The following is a 21537-nucleotide window of genomic DNA, read 5'->3' on the forward strand; positions in this document are numbered from 1 at the left end:
GTCATGACAAACATCCAAACACAAGAGGGAGGAGTCATAACAAACATCCAAACACAAGAGGGAGTAGTCATGAGAAACATCCAAACACATGAGGGAGGAGTTATGACAAGCATCCAAACACAAGAGGGAGTAGTCATGACAAGCATCCAAACACAAGAGGGAGTAGTCATGACAAACATCCAAACACAAGAGGGAGGAGTCATAACAAACATCCAAACACAAGAGGGAGGAGCCACAACAACAGGAGGAATGGGTCATGACAGATATGTCAAAAAAGTACCAGATCTTGTTTGGCGAGTAGGTGTTCCGCTAGGGGACACAGAGGGTGAACTGAAGAAAGCTTCCAGATCAGCGACGGCATTACCGCCAGATTCTAAGCCACCCTCCGGTTCTAGGATGCTTGGAGTCCAACTGTGGCGTTCATAGCCACGTGACGGCGATCCTATGCTGGGTTTTGCTGTGTTCGTAAACGGGTTGGTTGGTGCCAAGCCTAGAGAATAGAAGCCTCATATCTAACAGGGCTATTTAGCTTCATCTTTTAACAATTAAATTATTTTTAGTTATAAAAATAATCATACATATTTACATTATGAGATTACTAATGAAAAAATGCAAGTTATTTTTCAGGTGGGACACGAACCTAATATCTCAAATAACAGGTGTGGAATCATACCATCAGACCATTAAGGATCTAGGTCAAGATTAGTACCTATATACCGTGAAATTTGGTAAACATAATTATATATATATATATGCCTTATATAGCAAAACACTTTATGCTGACAATGTAGGAAACAAAATAAATGCATTTCTTATAATTTTGATCACAACATTAACAAATGGAAATTTAATTCAATGAAGTAAAAAAAAAAAATCTGTAGTGCTTTAAATACGTTTAATGTGCAAAACATTGAAAGATTGAAAATACAAAAGAAAGAGCAACTTAATATTAAAAACAGGTATGCTATACTTTGTGTATTATCACCACCAAGAAAGCTATCAACGATGCTGGCAGGAGCAGATGCGCTATTTCTCACGTTGTCATCGAATGGCGAACGAGGGCGTGGTACTTTCAAAGCACGACCGACTATCCACAGAATCAAAACAAGCGAAGCATGTAAAGACAAAGAAGTGTAAAGCAAACCAAGTGTCCGAATAAACAGAACGAGAAAAAGAAAGAAAACATTACTAATAACAATGTATAGCTATGAAAAACTTTTTTTTTTTTTAAATGAAATAGTATTCATACATTGCAGTAACAATAAAATAACAAAAATAAAATATACAGTAATAGTAAAACACAATAATGAGGAGTTGCATAAACGTTATATAATCAGTAGCCAATCACAATTGATTTGCTAATTATCAACTCCTTTCATCCAGTTAGCAATATTTTTGACAACTGACAATATTTGGTTCAATCTAGTTTAGGTTGGTTTAACTGGTTCAATCTAGTTTAGGTTGGCTTAAGCTGGTTCAATCTAGTTTAGGTTGGCTTGAAATGGTTCAATCTAGTTTAGGTTGGCTTAAGCTGGTTCAATCTAGTTTAGGTTGGCTCAAGCTGGTTCAATCTAGTTTAGGTTGGCTTAAGCTGGTTCAATCTAGTTTAGGTTGGCTTAAGCTGGTTCAATCTAGTTTAGGTTGGTTCAAGCTGGTTCAATCTAGTATTTCATCCACCAAAAAAAACAAGGACATTCTGCACACAAACTATAGTTTTGTTTTATACGCACACAGGCATTTAGGCACAAAAAACCAGTCATTAAACCTTCGATGCGTGAAAGTACCGGAAATTGGAACTATACTCATTAGGTTAGTTTTCGTTACTCACAGAATTAATTTTGATAAAATTCTTCAGGAATATATAGAAACTTTTTTAAAATCTGTTAATATATCCTGTTAATATATGAATATTTATGGTTGATGAGTATTGGAAATGGATTTATTAACGTACAGTTTAGTGTAATGCGCTTGGCACAAGCCCGTCTAATTTTCTGTAATAATATTATTAGAGCAAAGTAAATGATTAAAGCCTGTCTACATTATCAAACTTTATGTGACAAAAAAATGCGCCCATATATGAACATGATGATGTCATATCACTACTAAATTTGGGCATAAACCTACCATATTCGGGCACATTTTTGTCAAACAAGTTTAATAGTTTAGTAGACAGAGCTTAAGAATAAATGCGAGTGTATGTAAAGCGAAGCATTATCATGCAAGTGTCATGTGATTGGTGCTGATCCGATTGGTCTTACCGTTCGGTGAGCTCCAAGGCGAGCCGCTCGGCATGCCAGGGTGCATCATTTGTGACTGCGCCTGCAATGTAGCCTGGACGACAGCCATTGGATTCGGTGTTAAGCCCATGAGATCTTCTGACGGTTTACTCGTCGGCTGTGGTTGTGATGAATCTAAAACATGAATGGCTGATTTTATGGATGATTTTCATGACGTATGTAAAGCATTTGAAAGAGCACATGAGATTTGACTTAATAATGAAGATTGGCAAGTAATATAAAACTGTAGCACTAAAGATTGAGATTATTTTGGTACTGGACCTGTGCCAGGATTTGAACCCAAGATTCTGGTAAGCAAGCATGTTCACCACTAAATGTCACTATGAGAATGGTTGGAGCATGAAATTGAAATGTAACCATATTTTATTTCCTTCTGTCTCCTTAAGTTTTGGAAAAGAATATGGAAAAGAAATTGTTTACACCTAGTCAATAATAAAAGAAAGGGATTTTTTGTCCAAAAGCCAAAATCACATTGTAGTTTCTTAGAATAGAATAATACACTGCTGGTACTGAATAAACATGGTACACGCCCATCTTGTTGTCTTTGTTTAATCATTGACAATTGAAGGCAAAAAAACAACCATTTCCCGGCCAACCATCTCATTTTGGAGCTGATTACCGATTTTATAAGTATATTATCCAGTGGCAGATCCAAGATTATGAAATAGGGGAAAAGGGAGACTCCAGGGGCGGATTGCTATAAGCGGTCTATAACCGGTCTTAGCGCTTAGCCAGCTATAATTCGTGACGTAGCAAGTAGTCTTATATTATAGACCATTGCTATACCGCGGTCTAACCTGTAAACGGTCTTTAAAATTAAAGCCTACTCGAAGGAGTCTTAAAACAGTCTTAAACCTCTCTTTTTGTTGTCAACATGGCGTTGCCGATAATAGGCCTTGGTATTATTGATCGTGAAAGACCACGAATTGAACGAATTTTCCGTGATAGATCACATCCTTTGGATGCATATAACGACGATGAACTGTATAGAAAATATAGATTTCCTCGCGCTGAAATTTTAATGTTAACAGATTTAATTATAAATGATTTAAGGCAATCAAATAAAAATCATTCGGTTCCGCCAGTTCTACAAGTGTGCACAGCTCTCCGTTTCTATGCTACAGGGGTGATGCATAATGTATCTGGTGACATAGCAGGTAGTCCTTTTTTATCACATAATCTATTAAATATTTGTTTTATTGTAATAAAAATGTAATCGTTACTGTATTTTATATATATATAGGCCTATATAATTATTTTAAATGACAATTTAATAGACATAGTCTTACAAAACTTTTTCCCCTTTTTTAAAGGAATTCATGAATCGACAGCTTGTAGAATAATTAGAAAGGTTTCGCTGGCATTTGAGGCCAAACTAAGGCAATATGTTACCTTTCATAACAACAACCACAACATTATGCGTGCTAAAATTGGATTCCATGAAAAAGCTGGATTTCCAAATGTTGTTGGAGCTGTCGATGGTACGCACATTCGGATGCAGGCCCCAAAAGATAATGAATTTATGTACGTCAACAGGAAGGGATACCATAGTTTGAACGTACAAGTAGTCTGTAATCATGAAATGAAATTCACAAATGCTGTTATTAGATGGCCTGGTGCGACGCATGATTCACGTATTTTTCGGAATTCAGAATTGTGCACAATATTTGAGAGAGGAGAAGTAGACGGATACTTAATTGGTGACAAGGGTTATCCATTACGGCCGTTTTTATTAACGCCATATTTTAACCCTGTCCATCCACATCAACAGAGGTACAATCGAATACATGCGGTGACAAGAAGTATAGTTGAACGGACAATAGGGGTATGGAAACGAAGGTTCAGGTCCATGCATGAGGAAAACCGAATGTCCCCCCAGAGAATATGTGCTGTTATAGCTGCTACGATGGTGTTACATAACATAGCTAGAGATCTAAAACTCCCAGATATAGATGACGAAGAGGTAGACGATCAGCAAATAATGGTTAATGATGAGGTGTACAACGGACCGGTAGCACCAAATGGAAGAATTGTTAGGGATATGATTGCTCATGAATTACAAGACAATGCATAAAGTTCATATTAACATGTAAAAACATTTTATTTAAACCGTATTCTCACAATGAATCAATTGATTTAAATACTGTGCTGTTTGATTATTTAGGTTTTAATTTTAATTAATTAAATTACTATTGTATTTACAAAAGGTTGATTTGATTATACAGTATAAATTATTAATATTAAATTATTGTTCAATCACATGAACTTGCGTCATTAAAATGGCAATTTCTAAATTTAATTTCTGTTGCTCTAGTTTTAATTTATTTATTTCCTCGTTCAATTTGATTTCTTCAGTTTTGTTTTTTTGAATTGTTGACTTAGCCAGCTTGACGCCCCAGTCCATATATTCATCCTGTAAATTTCTTTTCCTTTTTGACGATGCGTTACCGCATTCATTCGGATCATTTAATTGCTGGGTCGTTGTGGTTGGTTGTAATTGAATGATATCATTTGAGTCATCTTTACCATCATCATTACCTGAAAATAAAATTTTAACATTTACTTCCTATTTTTATAACAATATAGGCCTAATTCAATTTAATTAATCATAACAATGGGATTTAACTTACTACCAGTTTCTATATATGTTTCACACCCTGTCGAAACACCAACAAACATCGCACTATTTAGTCCTCCATAGATGTCACAAATAGTTTCACTGATTTTGCTCATTGTATGAGGTGGACCACCGCCGGTCCCTGGATGTTTAACCTACAAAATTAAATTAAATACTTCACTTTATCATATATGACTTAATTATGTCATTTTCTAGACTTATAGATACTTTAATATTAGCCTATACTTATGCCTAATACTATAATATAGGTAGACCTTTGTGACCACAGCTACCGGTATACTAGGCCTAGTCTACCTAGCCTTTATTTTCTGCGTTTATTGTTTATTATTGTATTAATTAAACATATTATTAAAAGGAAATATATGAGTAAGATTTGTTTTTACCTTATTGATATCCTTTTTGGCTTCCGCCACTAAGTTCTTCCATTTTTTTTTAATTTCTGCTCGCGTTCGTTGAACTCCGGGATTAATTGCATTTATGCTGTTACAAATTATGTCCCATTGCTTTCTTTTAATTTCAACAGTAACATTCGCATTTAATTGTGAGAGCAGTATTGATTTCGATTCATTAAATAGCTCGACTAATGCTATCTTTTCACTTTCTGAAAAGGCCGGCCTTCTTTTATTCACGTTCATTTTTACACGTACATACAAACTGAATTGTGATTTGAGCGAGTGTGACGAACATAACCTTATTTGGTATTATACGCGTAAAGTGCGCCCTCAGTTTTTTTTATAATATGAGTTGGTTGTTTGTGCATCTATACTCGTCGCGGTCTTGGGTAAGACCGTTTTATAGCAATGGTCTAACAGGGTTGGCTTTAATAAGACCGTCTATCTGATAAAGCCGGCTTTAATCGGGGAGTTAAGACCATCAGTTAAGACTGTTTTATAGCAATCCACCCCAGGGCCTAAAAATGGCAAATTTTAGGTGCTGAACTGAAATTAGTATCCTATCTTTTGCATTACAATTAGCAAAATTTAGAGGGCCCCCTCCCTCACCTTGGATCAGCCTATGCTTATTCACTGAGACGAATTGCCTTCTAAACTTTCTGCCATTTTTATTTACACACATTCACTTTTCTGGACCCGAAAATGTTAATATATTTCAAAGACTTACTCGTTGTGGCAACACTAAATAAATCTTGACTAGGAGGTGCGGTAACTGGAGCGGTCACAGCCTGTGGTGGCGCTGATGTATTTGTAAACGGAGAGGTCACAGCCTGTGGTGCTGATGTGTTTGTAAACGGAGAGGTCACAGCCTGTGGTGGCGCTGTGTTTGTAAACGGATTGTTACTTGTTGGTGCTGCACTCAACTCAGATACTGGAGGAGATGTATGGGTTTGCTGTGGATAATAGTTAATATTATGTTAATTAATATATCATAATAATAATTATATGATTTTTGTTTTCATTTTTTGTTCATATAGACCATTCCATCATTTAACTCTGATTATACTCTCCATTTCACGAATACAAACATCCATTATGTTAATAATAAATAATAATAATTTATATAGCGCACATATCCACTAAAAGTGCTCAAGGCGCTAAAGATTTAAAGATTGTCCCCTGAAAAACATTTTTGAAAAATAACTTGGTAAATTAACACCCATGACCATAACTTGGAATTTTAAGTCCAGGATGGGGCTTATGACCGCATCTCATTTGTGATGTTCTTACCATCTTCATGGATGCAAGTCTTAATTTTTCTTCTTCTAACGCTTGCTTCTTTTCTTCAGGGTCAATGTTTGCTAGATTTGATGTGAATGCACTCACTGCTGTAGCAATAGTGGCTGGCCTACAAGAAAACAAAAATATAGACGGATTCATTGCGATGGAGCTTTAAGCTACATTATCAAACTAGTTTGACAAAAAAAGTGTGACGTGACCAAATATGGTAGTGATATGCCCAAATCTGGTAGTGATATTACATCATCATGTCCATATATGGGCACATCACATTTTTCTGCCATATAAAGTTTGATAGTGTAGACAGATCATTAGAACAAAACAAGGGCAACTATTCAAATAGGGTACTACACAGGTCCCAACTTGGAACAATAAAATATTGGGATACTTAATACCAAACGCTAAGCCATAATTGATGTCATCATCAAAAACCTTTAGTTAACCTCGTAGTGGAGCCTAAACGGTAAACTTATGAACTATTGGGATGAGAGACAGGAGAAAACTCTGACGGTTATTGTGAGACTGGGAGGTCTGTTTTGCATTCCGACAAAGGTGCCATTTTATCTTAGGATAAGTTATTCTAACAGGTGCTTTACGCTTTATTCACACTATATTCAAATAGGGTCTACATCCCCCACCCCGCTCTTCCAAAAATACAAATCCTGTAACATTGACAGGATCTTAGATGATCAAGAACACGGAGGTACTCATATTCTTTCCCTGTTTAAGTGCAGAGCCAGATTTGTACACTGTATCCAAACCTAATGTTTAGTCCTTATTCAATTTTAATTTATAAAGCTCTGTCTACACTATCAAACTTTATTGTGACAAAAACATGTGATTTGCCCATATAAGGACATGATGGTGTCATATTTGTAGTAGTACAAAAGTAGTACATATAATAGTAAAGAAAGGACACCAGAGACTTTATCTGTTAAGGAAGCTGAACCATTTTAATGTCGATAAAGTAATTCTTAGGGTTTTTTATAATTCCTTTATTGAGAACGTTTTAACTTTTTCTTTTATATGCTGGTTTTTCAGTCTTAGGGTCAAAGAGAGAAACTCACTACAAAGAATTGTTAACTTAAGTTCTAAATTAATAGGTTGTCAACTTCGTAGCTTATCTTCTTTCTGTGACATGCAAACTCTAGAAAAAAGTAGAGCTATTCTAAAAAATATTAACCATGCCTTGTTCAGTGATTTCGAGCTCATGCCTCATGGATGGGCGTTGCTTTCGATGCCCGGCATGTAGAACAAACCGGAAAAGGAATTCGTTTTTGCCAGTGGCTATTCGACTCTTAAATTCTTGAACCTTGACTCTTTTTTTTTTCTTTTGTACTGTGTATTGTGATATTTTGTATATTTTGTAAGATCATTTTAATCCAGACCTTTTTATTTGAATTGCCCCATGTGGGATGATTAAAGAATTTTGAATTGAATTGAATATGGCCAGTTGAATAAAAAAAAAAGTTGTATTTTCATATCACCACCATATTTGAGAATATCACCACCATATTTGGGCACATCACACTTTTTTTGTCAAACTAGTTTGATAGTGTAGACAGGGCTTAAGACAATTAACAGCCTCAAAACTGTGCCTATGCCATAATCGGCTTGGCCTCCAGCATACAACCTTATTTACTGTATGTTTGCTATTCGCATCATGTGGATGCTAATGATGACATACCAATTTATATCGTTTTACAAAGCTTACTGTTCATTTAAATTAATACTGTCAAAACAAATACTGAAAACTAATGGTTGATTTATATCATTAATTACAGAGTATGCTTAGAATAGAGAACATTACTTACTTTACCCATTGCGTTTTTTTACTAGACTCCATAGACTGAACATGTTGTTTTAACGCATCGAGAAGACTGCTTGGAGCCTAAGAATACAAAATATGAAAATCAATATTTTAATTACACACAGATTTTTATGCGCGATATAAAAAGCTATTTACGAATATAATTATAAAATCTGCATAATCATGTGTTTAGAATATTTTTCATTTAAATGCAATTGAAGCATTTTTGTTGATTTTCTTTTAAATATATCGTAATGAATGCTTTACTCTTGTATGAAGTATAACAATTTTATAAATACACACAGATTTTTCTAGCATTCCGAGTAAAAATGAATTGACGTCAAACAATCCAAAACGCTTAATAAATTATAATAGTGTACAAGTTTTGCTTTTTTTATAATAGGATGATTATTGTACTGTAATTAACTACTACTATTATTATTATTATTTATATTATTGTTATTACAATAATCATCTTGTTGACGCAGTACCCGCTGCTTTCGTGGGGCTTGAATCCAACCATAGCTCGGTCTAGAGGTACAGTTAAAACGCTAGTGATTTCAAAGTCGTGGATTCAGTCCTGCCTTAGAATTGCATTTTTTCGCAAGTGTTCTCAATGAACAGCTAAAAGGTAGACTATAGCCTCTAGTTATTGTCTTTTTATGATTTTTCCACCAGTCAAGGTTTCAATTTTAGCTTGTTAAGAATTTAAGTATGAAACGCCATGTGTGCCAAACGGTAGTAAAGGATTGATTTCTTTTAACAAATAAACTTATAATATATTATGTGAAGTTATGGTTGGTTTATCATCAATTATCAATCTATTATATAGCAATTAGTAATATAACTTTGCTAAAGTATAGAACTATATACATGCAAGATAATATAAATATTAACTAAAAGAACTTAACTAATATTTTAAATTATAGTAAGAATGTTAAAAAATGTCATCATGTAAATATTGTTAGAAAAGTGATTGGTTAATATGTTGGTGAATAAGTGATGTCATTGGCAGATATTTGATTTGCTAATTAGTGACAAACAACCATCTGACGAGTCCACCTGACGAGCCCTTGTAATTTTATAAAGACTTAATTGATTTCTAAAAACAAATTAATAAAAAATACAAAATATTAAAAACACAGATTAATCTGGTTTAAATTCACCCTTACTTTATGTTTTTTCCACACCCACCTAAAAAAACCAACAAAAAACCCCAATCCTGAATCTTTACTATGAATATTCCTTAAGCTCTGCCTACACTATCAAACTTTAGGTGACAACAGAATGATGTCACATGCCCATATATGGACATGATCATGTCGTATCACTATCATATCTGGGTACATCACATAGTGTAGACAGAGCTTTAAACTAATCTTCAGACAATTTACACTCACAAAAATGAAAAATGCACATATAAAATTAAAGAAATGTTATTAACAAATTCCAAAATATCCCAATAAACACACAATCACATTTTGATAAAATCTCAATCTTGTGCATGCAAACTCAATCTATTCTAAATTATAATTCAGAAATTCTTTAAAAACAAGTTAATGCCTATTGATTAAAGATGATGTTTTGTGGTGATGACCGATTTAAACAAACCAATGGAACTATTATAAACATGATGAATGCCATGGCAACAATGACGACGACAATGAAAAAAATACACAGCCCAAGTATTTTTCATTTGAAATGACCGTCATTTTTCAGCTATTGTCCACCTCAAATGTCCACTTGACCAAATCATATTTTAATATTTAAGAGGGTAAGGACAAAAGGTTAAAGGTTAAAAATCGTAAAACACAAAGTTAAAACATAATTATAATTACAGAATTATATAAAAGGGTTAGTTAAAAATAGTTTATGAAACCGTTTTAAAAGTTATGTTAATTGGTATATTAGTAGTATTTTACCATGGTAAGCAGTTAAAATAGGTTATTTAATATGAAGATTTGAATTATAATTTTGTTTTGGTTGTACCAGATAGAGAAGCAATCCAAAAGCCAAAGATATTTAAATGAATTTAACTAAAACAACGCAAAGAAACTGCATGTATTAAAAAAACGGAAAGATGATATAACGCAACAAAAAAAAACTTTATCAAACTAATAATTTGTGCCGTAAATATTGAGTATATTGCATGTAACTATTAACATAAATTATCTATGGTGCATTTACAGTTGTATGAGATATTATTCTCTACCTGTAGAAGATCGGTCAGCCATTGCAAACCACTTTCTAAGCTGAGAGCCTATTGGAAAAAGGTCAAATTTTATCAATGGAAAACGTCACAGGGAAAGAAGCTAATTAAATAGAACTGATTTGTTGATTACATTGCATCAATTAGTATGCATGAATGATTTTTGAAGTTAACCTGATTCTCCGAAAGAAATATTACTACTAATTGTAGTGTACTGTACGTCAATCTAAATTTGTTGATGTATGCTAAAATGATAAATCAAAACTGCTGGTTGTATTGATTGGAATTGATAATAGGATTGATCATGATGATAATCATAATGATGATAATCAATATAACTGATAATAACATGATGATCATCAATATGTTAATAACCAATATGATTATTTAATGAAGACAATAATCAATGATGATTTAATATTTAAAATATGATAATAACGATATGATGATAATGATTCAAGATGATGATCAATATGATGATGATGATCAATATGATGATGATGAATATGATGATGATCAATATGATGATGATCAATATGATGATGATGAATATGACGAAGATGAATATGATGATGATGAATATGATGATGATGAATATGATGATGAATATGATGATAATAACAATATGATGGTAATCAATATGATGATGATCAATATGATTATAATCAATATGATGATTGTAATCAATATAATGATAATCAAGATGATAATGATAATCAATATGATGATGATTGAATGTAAGCAATATGATGATTTGTATTACAAATCATCATATTGCTTACAATCATCATATGATGATTTGTAATCAATATGATGATCAATATGATGATGATCAATACGATTATAATCAATATGATGATGATGATTGTAATAAATATGAAAATAAAGATGATAATGGTAATCATGCCATGATGATCCTGAAGAATAAATGCTACAGCAATAATTATCTCTCTCAAAAATTGTAAATACTGATAGTAATTACTATTAAAACAATTTAACAAATTTAAATAACTTAAGATTATAATTTATCTTTGAAGAGAGACGGAGGAAAAAATTCCTTTTACACATTTTAAATTTCTTACAAAATTGTACTCTCTCATAGAAAAGAATATTTGACCTACGGATAAAAAAATGAGAATTTATACAAGAAAAAAAAAATTAATTTGATGCCTTTCTACCTGGTACAACCATACAAAAACTTTGAAAAGTTTTGTTCAAAAACAAGGGCATTCCTGTTGCAAACTACCGACAACAAAATATAAAAATCATCAAAACCCCAGGGCACTAATCAGTATGGAATAATTACAAAAAGTACTTAAATTGACCATATGGGTGACCAAATAAGGGCATGACCATCAATAACAATTATATGCAATAATGTGAATGATATTTGGAAATATAAGATTGAAAAATAAACAGATTAAAACAGATTTTAATTTCTGTGCTAAATAAACGTTTTTGCTAATAATAAATATTTTTTTCTAGCTGAAATATGAAAAAGAATTTATGCGAGAACTATACATCTTAGAAATCAAATTATAAACAAATTATTATATACAACTTTGATTTTTTTTGTCAAATACTTTGGTATTCAATGAATAAAAAAAAGGTTTTATAGCCCATATAGTAATTATCCCTTGTTTTTGCTCAAAAGTCTTTCCAGGCCAGATTTCTATAGTGAGTTTATAGCAGGGAAGAGTACAATAATACAATATTTACTCTTCCCTGGTACGTGTAGTAACCACATATAAATAATAATAAAGGCAGCCAATGCATTAGTCAAGTCTTGAGCATTGCAAGCTAGGAATACAGAAACTCACATTTTCAAAACTGATGGGAAGTTGCCTAAACTGGAATAAAATTTAAACAAAATATAACAGATTATAGTTTAGTTACGACTTAATTTGTAAATTAATCTATTTAAAAAGTACAATAACAAACACTGACAACTTCTTTACTACAGGTATGTCCTAAAATTTAATTATCTAATATTTCAAACATAAATAAAAAAAAAAACATATTTAAACTTGATTAATGTAAATTCCTAATTAACCAAATCTAACAATTAAAAAAGTATTGTAATAAGGTGATTGTTTCCTAGATCTTGATGTGTAAGCTAAACATCGGCTCCAGCAAACAATGTAATCTTTACATCCTAAAGCTCTGTCTACACTATCAAACTAGTTTAACGACAAAAAAAATGTGATGTGCCCAAAAATGGTATTGATGTGCGCAAATATGGTAGTGATATGACATCATCGTGTCCATATATGGGCATATCACATCATCATATCACATAAAGTTTGATAGTGTAGACAGGGAAAAGAACCATGTCAAAATGATTCTACTGCAGTTACTGCAGCAACTAAAATGAGTGTACTGCAATAACATTTGATCGTACTTTGTTGTAATGTAAAAGATTATAACGTCAGTTACTACAATAAACAGTGTGTATAACTATAATATAAATAATCTTGCTAAAAACAAGAGTAAACAAAATGTGGTTACTGCAGCAACTGCAGTATAATCATTTTGACATGATCCCTCAATGTACTGTACAACAGTAGGTGTACAATATTCTACTATGACTAAAGTTCATGTTTATGATTGCAAGTGAAACATTATTTTTTCACCACATAATAATAGTATTCTGGATTTATATAGCGCCTAATGTTGTGAAACGCTGAACATTATTACCCCCGGTCATTTTTGTGTGGATCAAACACGTATGGAAACATACTCCCATAATGCAGTTAGTAATCAGCGCAAAGTTGTATCTTGATCTTAAACGGGTACCCATTTATACACCTGGGTGGAGAGAGGCAAACGTAAGTAAAGTATCTTGCCTAAAGGATACAAGCAATGCGGCGAGAGTTGGATTCGAACCTCGGTCTCACGATCAGTAGTTCAACAACTTCACATAACATGCACTAATGATTAAAATACAACACGCAGTAATTAGGTTGTACTAAAGTGCCTCCCATTGCATTTGCATTTTAAAACATAATATTCAAAATGTCAACACATTAACTTGTAGATAGATAATCTCTTTGATTGGAATATAGAAAAACAGATTTAGTCAATGTTTACTATTCAAAATTAGATCATTCCATTAATTAATATGGGTGAATTTATTATCATTATATTAAATCTATCTAGCCATGACAATCAATGTATGTGATGATATTGCAACATCAGGTTTTTTGTTTTGACATTTGTACGTTATGGGTTTGTATTTTACTAATTGTTATAGTTAAACAGTCCAATATGCAAGAAATAATAGTGGAGTTGTGGCTTGGTGGTTATGATGCTTGGCTATCACTCCAAGGGTCCTGGGTTCACGTCACATGTCAGGATTTTTTCTAAGGAAAAAATTACAACTCCACTCCCAATAATAAGACTTTGTTTATGTAGAGCATCTTGTGTATATGTTTGTCTTGTGAACCTCTGGGTCCCTAATGAGATCAGAAATTGCTGGATGGATCACCCTCATTAAATATGGTCCAAAAAAAAAAATACTCCCTTTTAAAAAAGGACTACTTTTATAAAATATATATATTCTTAAAACACAAGTCTAAAATATGGTCCTTATTTAGAGGTTATACTAAAATAGTCTAAGCAATATGGCAAATAATAGTGAAAAACATAAAATTCTTCCACTGGCTTATAATTTAACTGAAAGAACGCAAGACGATTGATTTTCCTATAATCACTGCAGTCTGTATCTAATTATACAAATTACTGAACTGAAGTGGTTACAAATAAAGGTAAATGATTGGTTGACACAACCGAAGGCTATTTAATTGGACCCTGGACGTGTCAAAGGTCACAATTTAAGACTTTTGAGTAATAACAAGGAAAGCAGAATGTAAACAAAGCACTCACAATTGTTTAATTTATAATTTTACTAGCTTTCAGAATATTTTGTTAAATGTTAGTTTGTTTAATTTAAATTTGTTCGACATTATGTTTAAACAATTTATTAATGATAATTCTAGCACGAAAAATGTTAAAAGAAAAATACAACCAAAAATGAGAAACACTAAATGACAGTTTAACAGAATGAAGACCAGAAATGCACAAAACACTTAAAACAAACTTGAAAGTATAAACATTGTGAGAAGTACTTACTTTTGCTAAGTCTGGAATTTCTCCTTTATCTATTCCCACTTGCTACAAAAAAAAAAAAAAAAAAAAAAAAAAAAAATTCCAAAAGTATTAAACATTGTCTAAACATGTATTTATCATCCCAAAAACATGAAAAATAAAGATTAATAAAATCAGATTTTGAATAGTCAATTTTGTAGTTTTAACGAAATGAATCAATTCCGGAAAAAAAAAACGAAAACAATTATGTTTTCACTTATAAAATGACAAAATAAACCAAAAACCTATTGGCTGGTAGCCAATTTCAATATTTTTTTATTAATTATAGTTTTTGAAGGCAAATAATATTTTTGGTGATCCAATTTTTGGTCAAAATGGATAACTATTATGTGACATTAACGGCATATTCAACAAAAACATTTTCAAAAATTATTTTTTTCAGAATACATCTTTAAGGTGAGGTCAACTAGAGAATGTTCCATTTTCAACTTAAAGGTAAAGGTGAGTCCCGTATTCATGCTGAACGTAGGGGAATGAGCTGTTATAAACCTCAGCATTATGTGTTCCTTTCCACGCCGCCTTTTTTCTCCCTAGTTTTCAACCAGGTACTCATTTACAGCTGAGTGGACTGGGAGTTGTCGGGAATTGAACCTGGGTCTATCTGTATGACAGTCAAGTGTCCTAACCACTCGGCTATCCAACTCTGATTTTCAACTTAGAAACTACCAAATATTTTCAAGTGCATTCAATTTATATAGCGCCTTTACAAGGATCAAAGCGCTTTACAATGACCGATCATCTGGTGAACATAATTATTTCGGGAAAAGATGGGTTTTCAAGAGTTTTTTGAGAATTATAATTGAAGATGAGTCACGAATTATGATTGAAAGGTTATTCCAAAGGTCTGGGCCTAGCTTTGTGAGCATTTACTGTAACACAAATTGTACCAAAAGCATTTACAAATCTAAATCTCTTTAGTGCACTCTTTATTATGTTTTTCTTTTCTGGAGAAAAAAAAATTAATAAAAAAAAAAAAATTTACCTCTGCTACTTTTAGAAATTCGGAAACTTTGTCCATTCTGATGAGAAATTTCTGATAGAGGTCCAATGCAACTTTACAATCCTTTTTACACATTTCAAAAAATTTCTCTGCAAAACAAATAAAAAATATGTTATAATTCTACTTGTTTTGTTTAAATTATTAAATGGCTGTTTTAGGAGTATCTTTCTTGAATTTCAGACTAATGTTTACTTTTATCAATTCAGGTAAGTTTAATAGACCTATTTCACCGGAATAATAATTATGTTCTTAGGTTTTACAGACAAAATGCGCTGACATTTAGGATTTAAATTCTGCTATTTTCGTCTTTCGGGTTGTCTTACCTAGAAGGTTAATGATGCCATCGTTATAACAAGCAAACAATCGAATACAGTCTTTAAAAAGTAGCATGAAACAACCGGTAATAACGCCATTCGACAGTTGAGATGAATTTACCTGTAACAAAAAAAAAGATATAAATGTTAATGTTAAAAGTTATCTAGATGCATTAAACCATTATATGTTTTAATGTTCATACACAAAGATTGTGAATTACTCAAAGCGAACATTTGAGCAAAACCCTGACATATTCTAACCACTTAGATATCAAATGTAATAATTTAGCATGATCATAGTAGAACACATGAATCTGTAAAAGCGCTAATGATCACTCTGTACTGGGTTCAAAGCTTCAATGAAAATGCACTGTAGAGGGATGTTCTTATAATAGCTCTCCTTCGAGAAGGGCATGGGCAATTTTCGGTTCATCCAGGTAAGCTTGGCACAAAAATAGATTGTTGTTTTTCTTTCCATGAATAATTACCCTTTGCTATAGGCCTATTAAATTTTAATCTGTTATTTACTTTTACGATTCCAATAAATAAAGTACAAGTAGTAAAATAATCAAAACGCTATACATATCATAGCTCTCCTTCGAGAAGGGCATGGGCAATTTTCGGGTTATCCAGGTAAGCTAGGCACAAAATTGATTGTTGTTTTTCTTTCCATGAATAATTACCCTTTGCTATAGGCCTATTAAATTTCAATCTGTTTTACTTTTACGATTCCAATAAATAAAGTACAAGTAGTAAAATAATCAAAACGCTATACAGTTTTGTCTATTTCGACATACAGCATTCAAACAAAATGTCGACAACATTCTGTGTAACCTTAATAAATTACTTATTATGAATAAACGAGCATTAGACACTTTTAGTACTGATAATGCATAAATATCCTGTTGCTAGGATACGACTTTAATGTAGTTCGCAAGGCTTTGGAATCGCAAGTTCTATTTCAGACTTCAAATAAGTAGCAAAACACTGGCTACTACCATAATAATAATCAAGGTTTATTTATTTCAATTGTTCTTGCAGTTAAAAAAAACTGAATTACAACAATCGTGACAATTTATAAAAATAGCAAAAGTTGGTTAAACATAGTAATAAAATTTAACATTAATATTAACATCTCCATTAATCATACATACGTGTAACCTTAATAAACCTTAACCTTAATACATTTTGCATTTAACAGGTCATTTTTACGTTATTATCACATTATTATTATTTTACTTTGACACAAATTTGGATCAAATTTATTTCTGATAAAACCTTAGTCAAAAGAAAAAAATACTTAAATTGTCTGTCATACAATGGTTTTTGGTTAAAATTATTTTTAATTGAAATATTATTTAGCTATGGAAGTGAATAACTTCATTAAAACAGGAACATGGGCTATTAAAAGTCTGATTTTATAAATCTTAATTTTTCATGATTTTGGGGGACAATACATTTTTATAAGTGAATAACTTTATTCAAACTACAAAATGGCCTGTTTAAAGTTTGATTTTTTTTCATCTTTATTTTTCATTTTTCGGGATATAATACATCTATAAAGTAAAATTTAGAAAAGAAATTTACAATAAATTATATTTTAACAGACCTCAAACTCCAGTAGACAGTCCAGCTGGTCCTGTAGTATGGGTAGTGTTTTCAACAGCTAAAAAAAGGCAAAAAAAATATTTCATAAAAATATGGTATTCTTTTTTTATCAATTCATTTGACCTACGACCCTGTAGTGACCAATCATCATTCAAATGACAAAACCTATATTACTAAAACCATTTCTAAATTTAATGGACCTCTATAAATGTCTGTATTGCCGTAGCAAACATATAAATCTGTGAAATTAATCTTATTCAAGAAAGGCTTAGGTTACGGATTACCATCCTAGTGAGAAAATCTGAGTATCGTATTTAGGGCTAAGGTAACCAGAATGAATTTCAATTACCGAGCAAGTTTATTACAATTTATTTAAATTCTATTGAAAACATAATCAGATAAATATTACATTTTCTGATAGCCGATTGTACTACCACTGTATATCTACAATTTGACTAGTACTCCTGTGATACAGAATCACATGTGTAACACAGGCCATAAGCCAACTCCAACTTTAATCTAACCTTCCACGATATAGGCATCACATGTGATACACATGCGACACTGTATTACAGAATCTTCCTATGATACTGGTCAAATGTCATATGGAGACACAGCACTGTGTTTTCCGATTAGTAATTTTGTAGCAGGCTGATATTAGTAAAATTTGATTAGTAAATTCAATAATAAACATTTCTGCTAAATTTTTGCTCAAAAATAACCATTTAAATCAGTGGGTGGTCATTGACAAAAATCATTAGAATTACCCAAAATGCAATTGGTCCTGGCGGTTAATTCAAACGTTACTGCAGTGTAGTTTACTCGGGGTCAGTAGCTATCAATCAAATAACTGTTATTTTGTGTTGCAGCTAAAAATTGCTCAGCGATAACTGGTTAAATGGCATCCTAACACCAAATTGAATGGGTGTTTTTAACCGTTATTTTGCGCTGCCATTTAACCGGTTACCACAAAATTTTCCTGTTTCTGCTCCCAAGAAATTTGGGTTAATTTATTCACACCGTTTTTAAGCGGGTTATTTTTATGCAGCAGAAACAGGACCTTAATTTCAATAGGCTTTAATTGCTTGCTATCAATTTAAATCAATGGAAAGACACAACTTTATAGTTACTATGGTAAGATGGTAATCAACAGTCTGAAAATTAGACGACCTTCTCAGACCAGAAAAGTTTTTTATTTTTTAAAGACTGATTTCATTAGCGATGTACAGTAATCAAAGGGATTGCTGCGGAATACCTATAGCTTTGGATTTAGCTTTCTCGCGCAGTAAAATAATGTTGATATGATCCCATATTGTATACTAAAATTATAAAATCATACCTTTTCTGTATGCATGGACCTCAACAATCCATCTTCTTTTCTATAAAAACAAATATGATAAAAATTGAATACAACATAAAATTTAAAACTACACATAAACAAAATGGTAAGTAGAAATCTTAAAAATTAAACAGAAATAAACCTGGCTGCAACAGTGGAATCTGAAGAGGATACTGTGCAGTACCGTAGTTATTCACAGCTTGAGATATCATAAATAAGCATCGCATTGTGTCTAAAGATAGGAATACATGTACTGTATGAAGTGTCTGCTCAGCTTGCTATTTGCTTTCATTACAATCCACTCATTGATTAACTACTCCATTTCATCAACATTACATCACTCATTTTCTACACAAATTCACAGCATTTTATTTTTCATTCAGAAGATATGATGGCACTAACAGAGCCATGTTAAATTGAAAATGGTAGTACAGTCAACTCTCCCAATACCGGACACGCAGTGTGTTGGACATTCTCATACTGATCGCGAAATCGAGGTTTGAATCCAACTCTCGCCGCATTGCTTGTATCCTTAAGCAAGATACTTATGTTTGTCTCTCTCCACCAAGGTGTATAAATGGGAAACCGGTTAGATCAAAACACAACTTTGCGCTGATTACTATCTGCATTATGGGAGTATGTTTCCATACACGTTTGATAAAAAGAAAAATGACTTGGGTAATAACTTTCAGCGCTTAGAGGTTTCACAACATTAGGCGCTACTGTATATAAATCCAGAATATTATTATTAGGCCTAATCTAAATTTGCTTTTAATGGTAACAAAGAAAATGGGTTCTTTCAACAAAAGTCTGGTTTTGGGAAAGTTTCCAGTTTTTGGACAGCCCAGTATTAAAAGAGTTGACTGCCCTGAAAATTTAATGGTCACACTCACAATCACCACTTTTTTTTCAGTCTTATTATTTTTATACTTACCCTCTTTTCACTCTACAAAAATCAAACGCGACCTGTCTGTACGAGACCGCTTTCTGATTCACGTATTTAGCATATCTTCTGATATATGTAGACATTTCATATCCTATATAAAGCACGTAAAAATATTAACACAAAGACATATTATTAAGATATATAATAAAATCAATAATTATAAATAAAATGTAGGTAGGTTGGTATGATGGATTTTCAAAATTATTTATTTAATTAAAGTATCCACAATTAACATAGTTTTAACATTATAAAAAAACAATGAATAAGTAAGTATACTGTACAATATAAATACAGTTGTCATAATCAGTGTATGTAGTATAACACAATTATTCCCTGCATTGGCAATATACGTAAATGAAATTGTTACTAATAGTATAATAACAACCTTTCTTTTTTTGTGACCACAAAGATGTTATTAAGATATTTTTTGAGTTTAATTAAAAAATAAGGGTTTTACATGAATACATTATTATTATACATTAATTTGTATGTTAATTTGTGTGTCATTTTCATAATTTATATATAGATTCTTTTAAAGCTCTGTCTACACTATCAAACTTTATGTGAAAGAAAAAATGTGATGTGCCCATACAGTACTGTATATGGACATGATGATGTCGTATCACTAATTATATTTAGGCATATCACTACCATATTAGAGCACATCACACCTTTTTTTTATCATCAAAATAGTTTGATAGTGTAGACAGAGCTTAAGGTCCTAGATCAAAGCCTTGTATGTATTTGTATGCGAGGTGAACAAACTATTTGTATGACTCACTTAATATTACATGACTTGTTTCATTGTTGATATCAATTACCAGTTATGAAGGGACCATATCAAAATGTCATTTTTAATTTCAATATGGATCATGTTTTACAATTATTGTTTTGTTATCAAAACTTCCCTCTAAGTAACATTATTAATTAAAAATATTTATGTAGTTTGTTTTGAGTTTTTAATTTAATAACAATTACCGTATATCCTATGATTTAATCCCAATCCCCTAGAAAATGAAATTTGGCCCACTTTGGGGTGGGGACTATACCCAGGGAATCCCTAATTCAGGGAAAAACATGATTATGAAGCATTTATTTTTGTAAAAACTCATCTGAACTACAGTACATCCAGACCAAACGTCAATACTGGGACTATACCTGAGGATATGCCTGTTTGTGAAATTAGACATAAAGTACAGTAAGGTGCAGGCCTTTGTCTTACAGTATGAAAATTATAGATGTGCTACAAATTGCACTCCTTAATACATTCAGGGGTGCTGTAGGTGTACTGTTTGTATTTATGGTGTGTAGAAGTTTACCAAATGTAAGCGTGTTGTAAATCGCACACCTCAAGCGCAGTTTAGGAGTGTGTTACTGTTAGGTGAATGATCACACTCGCTCGCCTTAAAAGACAAGGTCTGGAGGTGGGATTAGACCAGAAGTGGGATTATACCGGAGGATATACGGTAATTGAATATATTTTAATCATGTAGACAACTCGTTAAATATTCGAACCTT

General features: G+C 32.1%; 2 protein-coding genes across 7 annotated transcripts in view; both read right to left on the reverse strand.

The window, feature by feature from the left end:
- LOC144848774 (phosphatidylinositol-binding clathrin assembly protein-like) overlaps window positions 1-21537 on the reverse strand; it is a 39841-nt gene that overhangs the window by 17119 nt on the left and 1185 nt on the right. For 4 of the 6 annotated variants that reach the window (XM_078705697.1, XM_078705696.1, XM_078705694.1 and 1 more), the window contains exons 2-12: window positions 20008-20110; window positions 19074-19113; window positions 17736-17792; window positions 16136-16247; window positions 15795-15901; window positions 14777-14818; window positions 10649-10696; window positions 8441-8517; window positions 6618-6735; window positions 6055-6280; window positions 2259-2411 (exon numbers count right to left, since the gene is read on the reverse strand). In XM_078705697.1, the coding sequence (XP_078561823.1) occupies window positions 2259-2411; window positions 6055-6280; window positions 6618-6735; window positions 8441-8517; window positions 10649-10696; window positions 14777-14818; window positions 15795-15901; window positions 16136-16247; window positions 17736-17792; window positions 19074-19113; window positions 20008-20110 (1083 nt within the window). Of the gene's footprint in view, window positions 1-2258; window positions 2412-6054; window positions 6281-6617; window positions 6736-8440; window positions 8518-10648; window positions 10697-12465; window positions 12496-14776; window positions 14819-15794; window positions 15902-16135; window positions 16248-17735; window positions 17793-19073; window positions 19114-20007; window positions 20111-21537 lie in introns of all 6 variants that reach the window. The other 2 variants (XM_078705693.1, XM_078705695.1) reach the window with 2 other exon arrangements.
- Window positions 4529-5570, reverse strand: LOC144848290 (uncharacterized). Its single transcript, XM_078705005.1, has 3 exons — window positions 5319-5570; window positions 4928-5069; window positions 4529-4835 (listed from the first exon to the last, which is right to left on the reverse strand). The coding sequence occupies exons 1-3, from the start codon at window positions 5568-5570 to the stop codon at window positions 4543-4545; spliced, it is 687 nt and encodes a 228-aa protein (XP_078561131.1). The 3' UTR covers window positions 4529-4542.

Source organism: Antedon bifida, chromosome 7 (assembly GCF_963402885.1).
Source record: "Antedon bifida chromosome 7, ecAntBifi1.1, whole genome shotgun sequence".
In the NCBI taxonomy this organism is placed as follows: domain Eukaryota; kingdom Metazoa; phylum Echinodermata; class Crinoidea; order Comatulida; family Antedonidae; genus Antedon; species Antedon bifida.

Excerpts from the sequence above, each read along its gene's own strand:
- LOC144848290 (XM_078705005.1), bottom strand. The coding sequence starts at position 5,570 with ATGAACGTGAATAAAAGAAGGCCGGCCTTTTCAGAAAGTGAAAAGATA. Across the intron at positions 5,070-5,318 it reads CCAAAAAGGATATCAATAAG|GTTAAACATCCAGGGACCGG; the intron begins GTAAAAACAAAT and ends TTAATTTTGTAG. Across the intron at positions 4,836-4,927 it reads AACATATATAGAAACTGGTA|GTAATGATGATGGTAAAGAT; the intron begins GTAAGTTAAATC and ends TTTTATTTTCAG.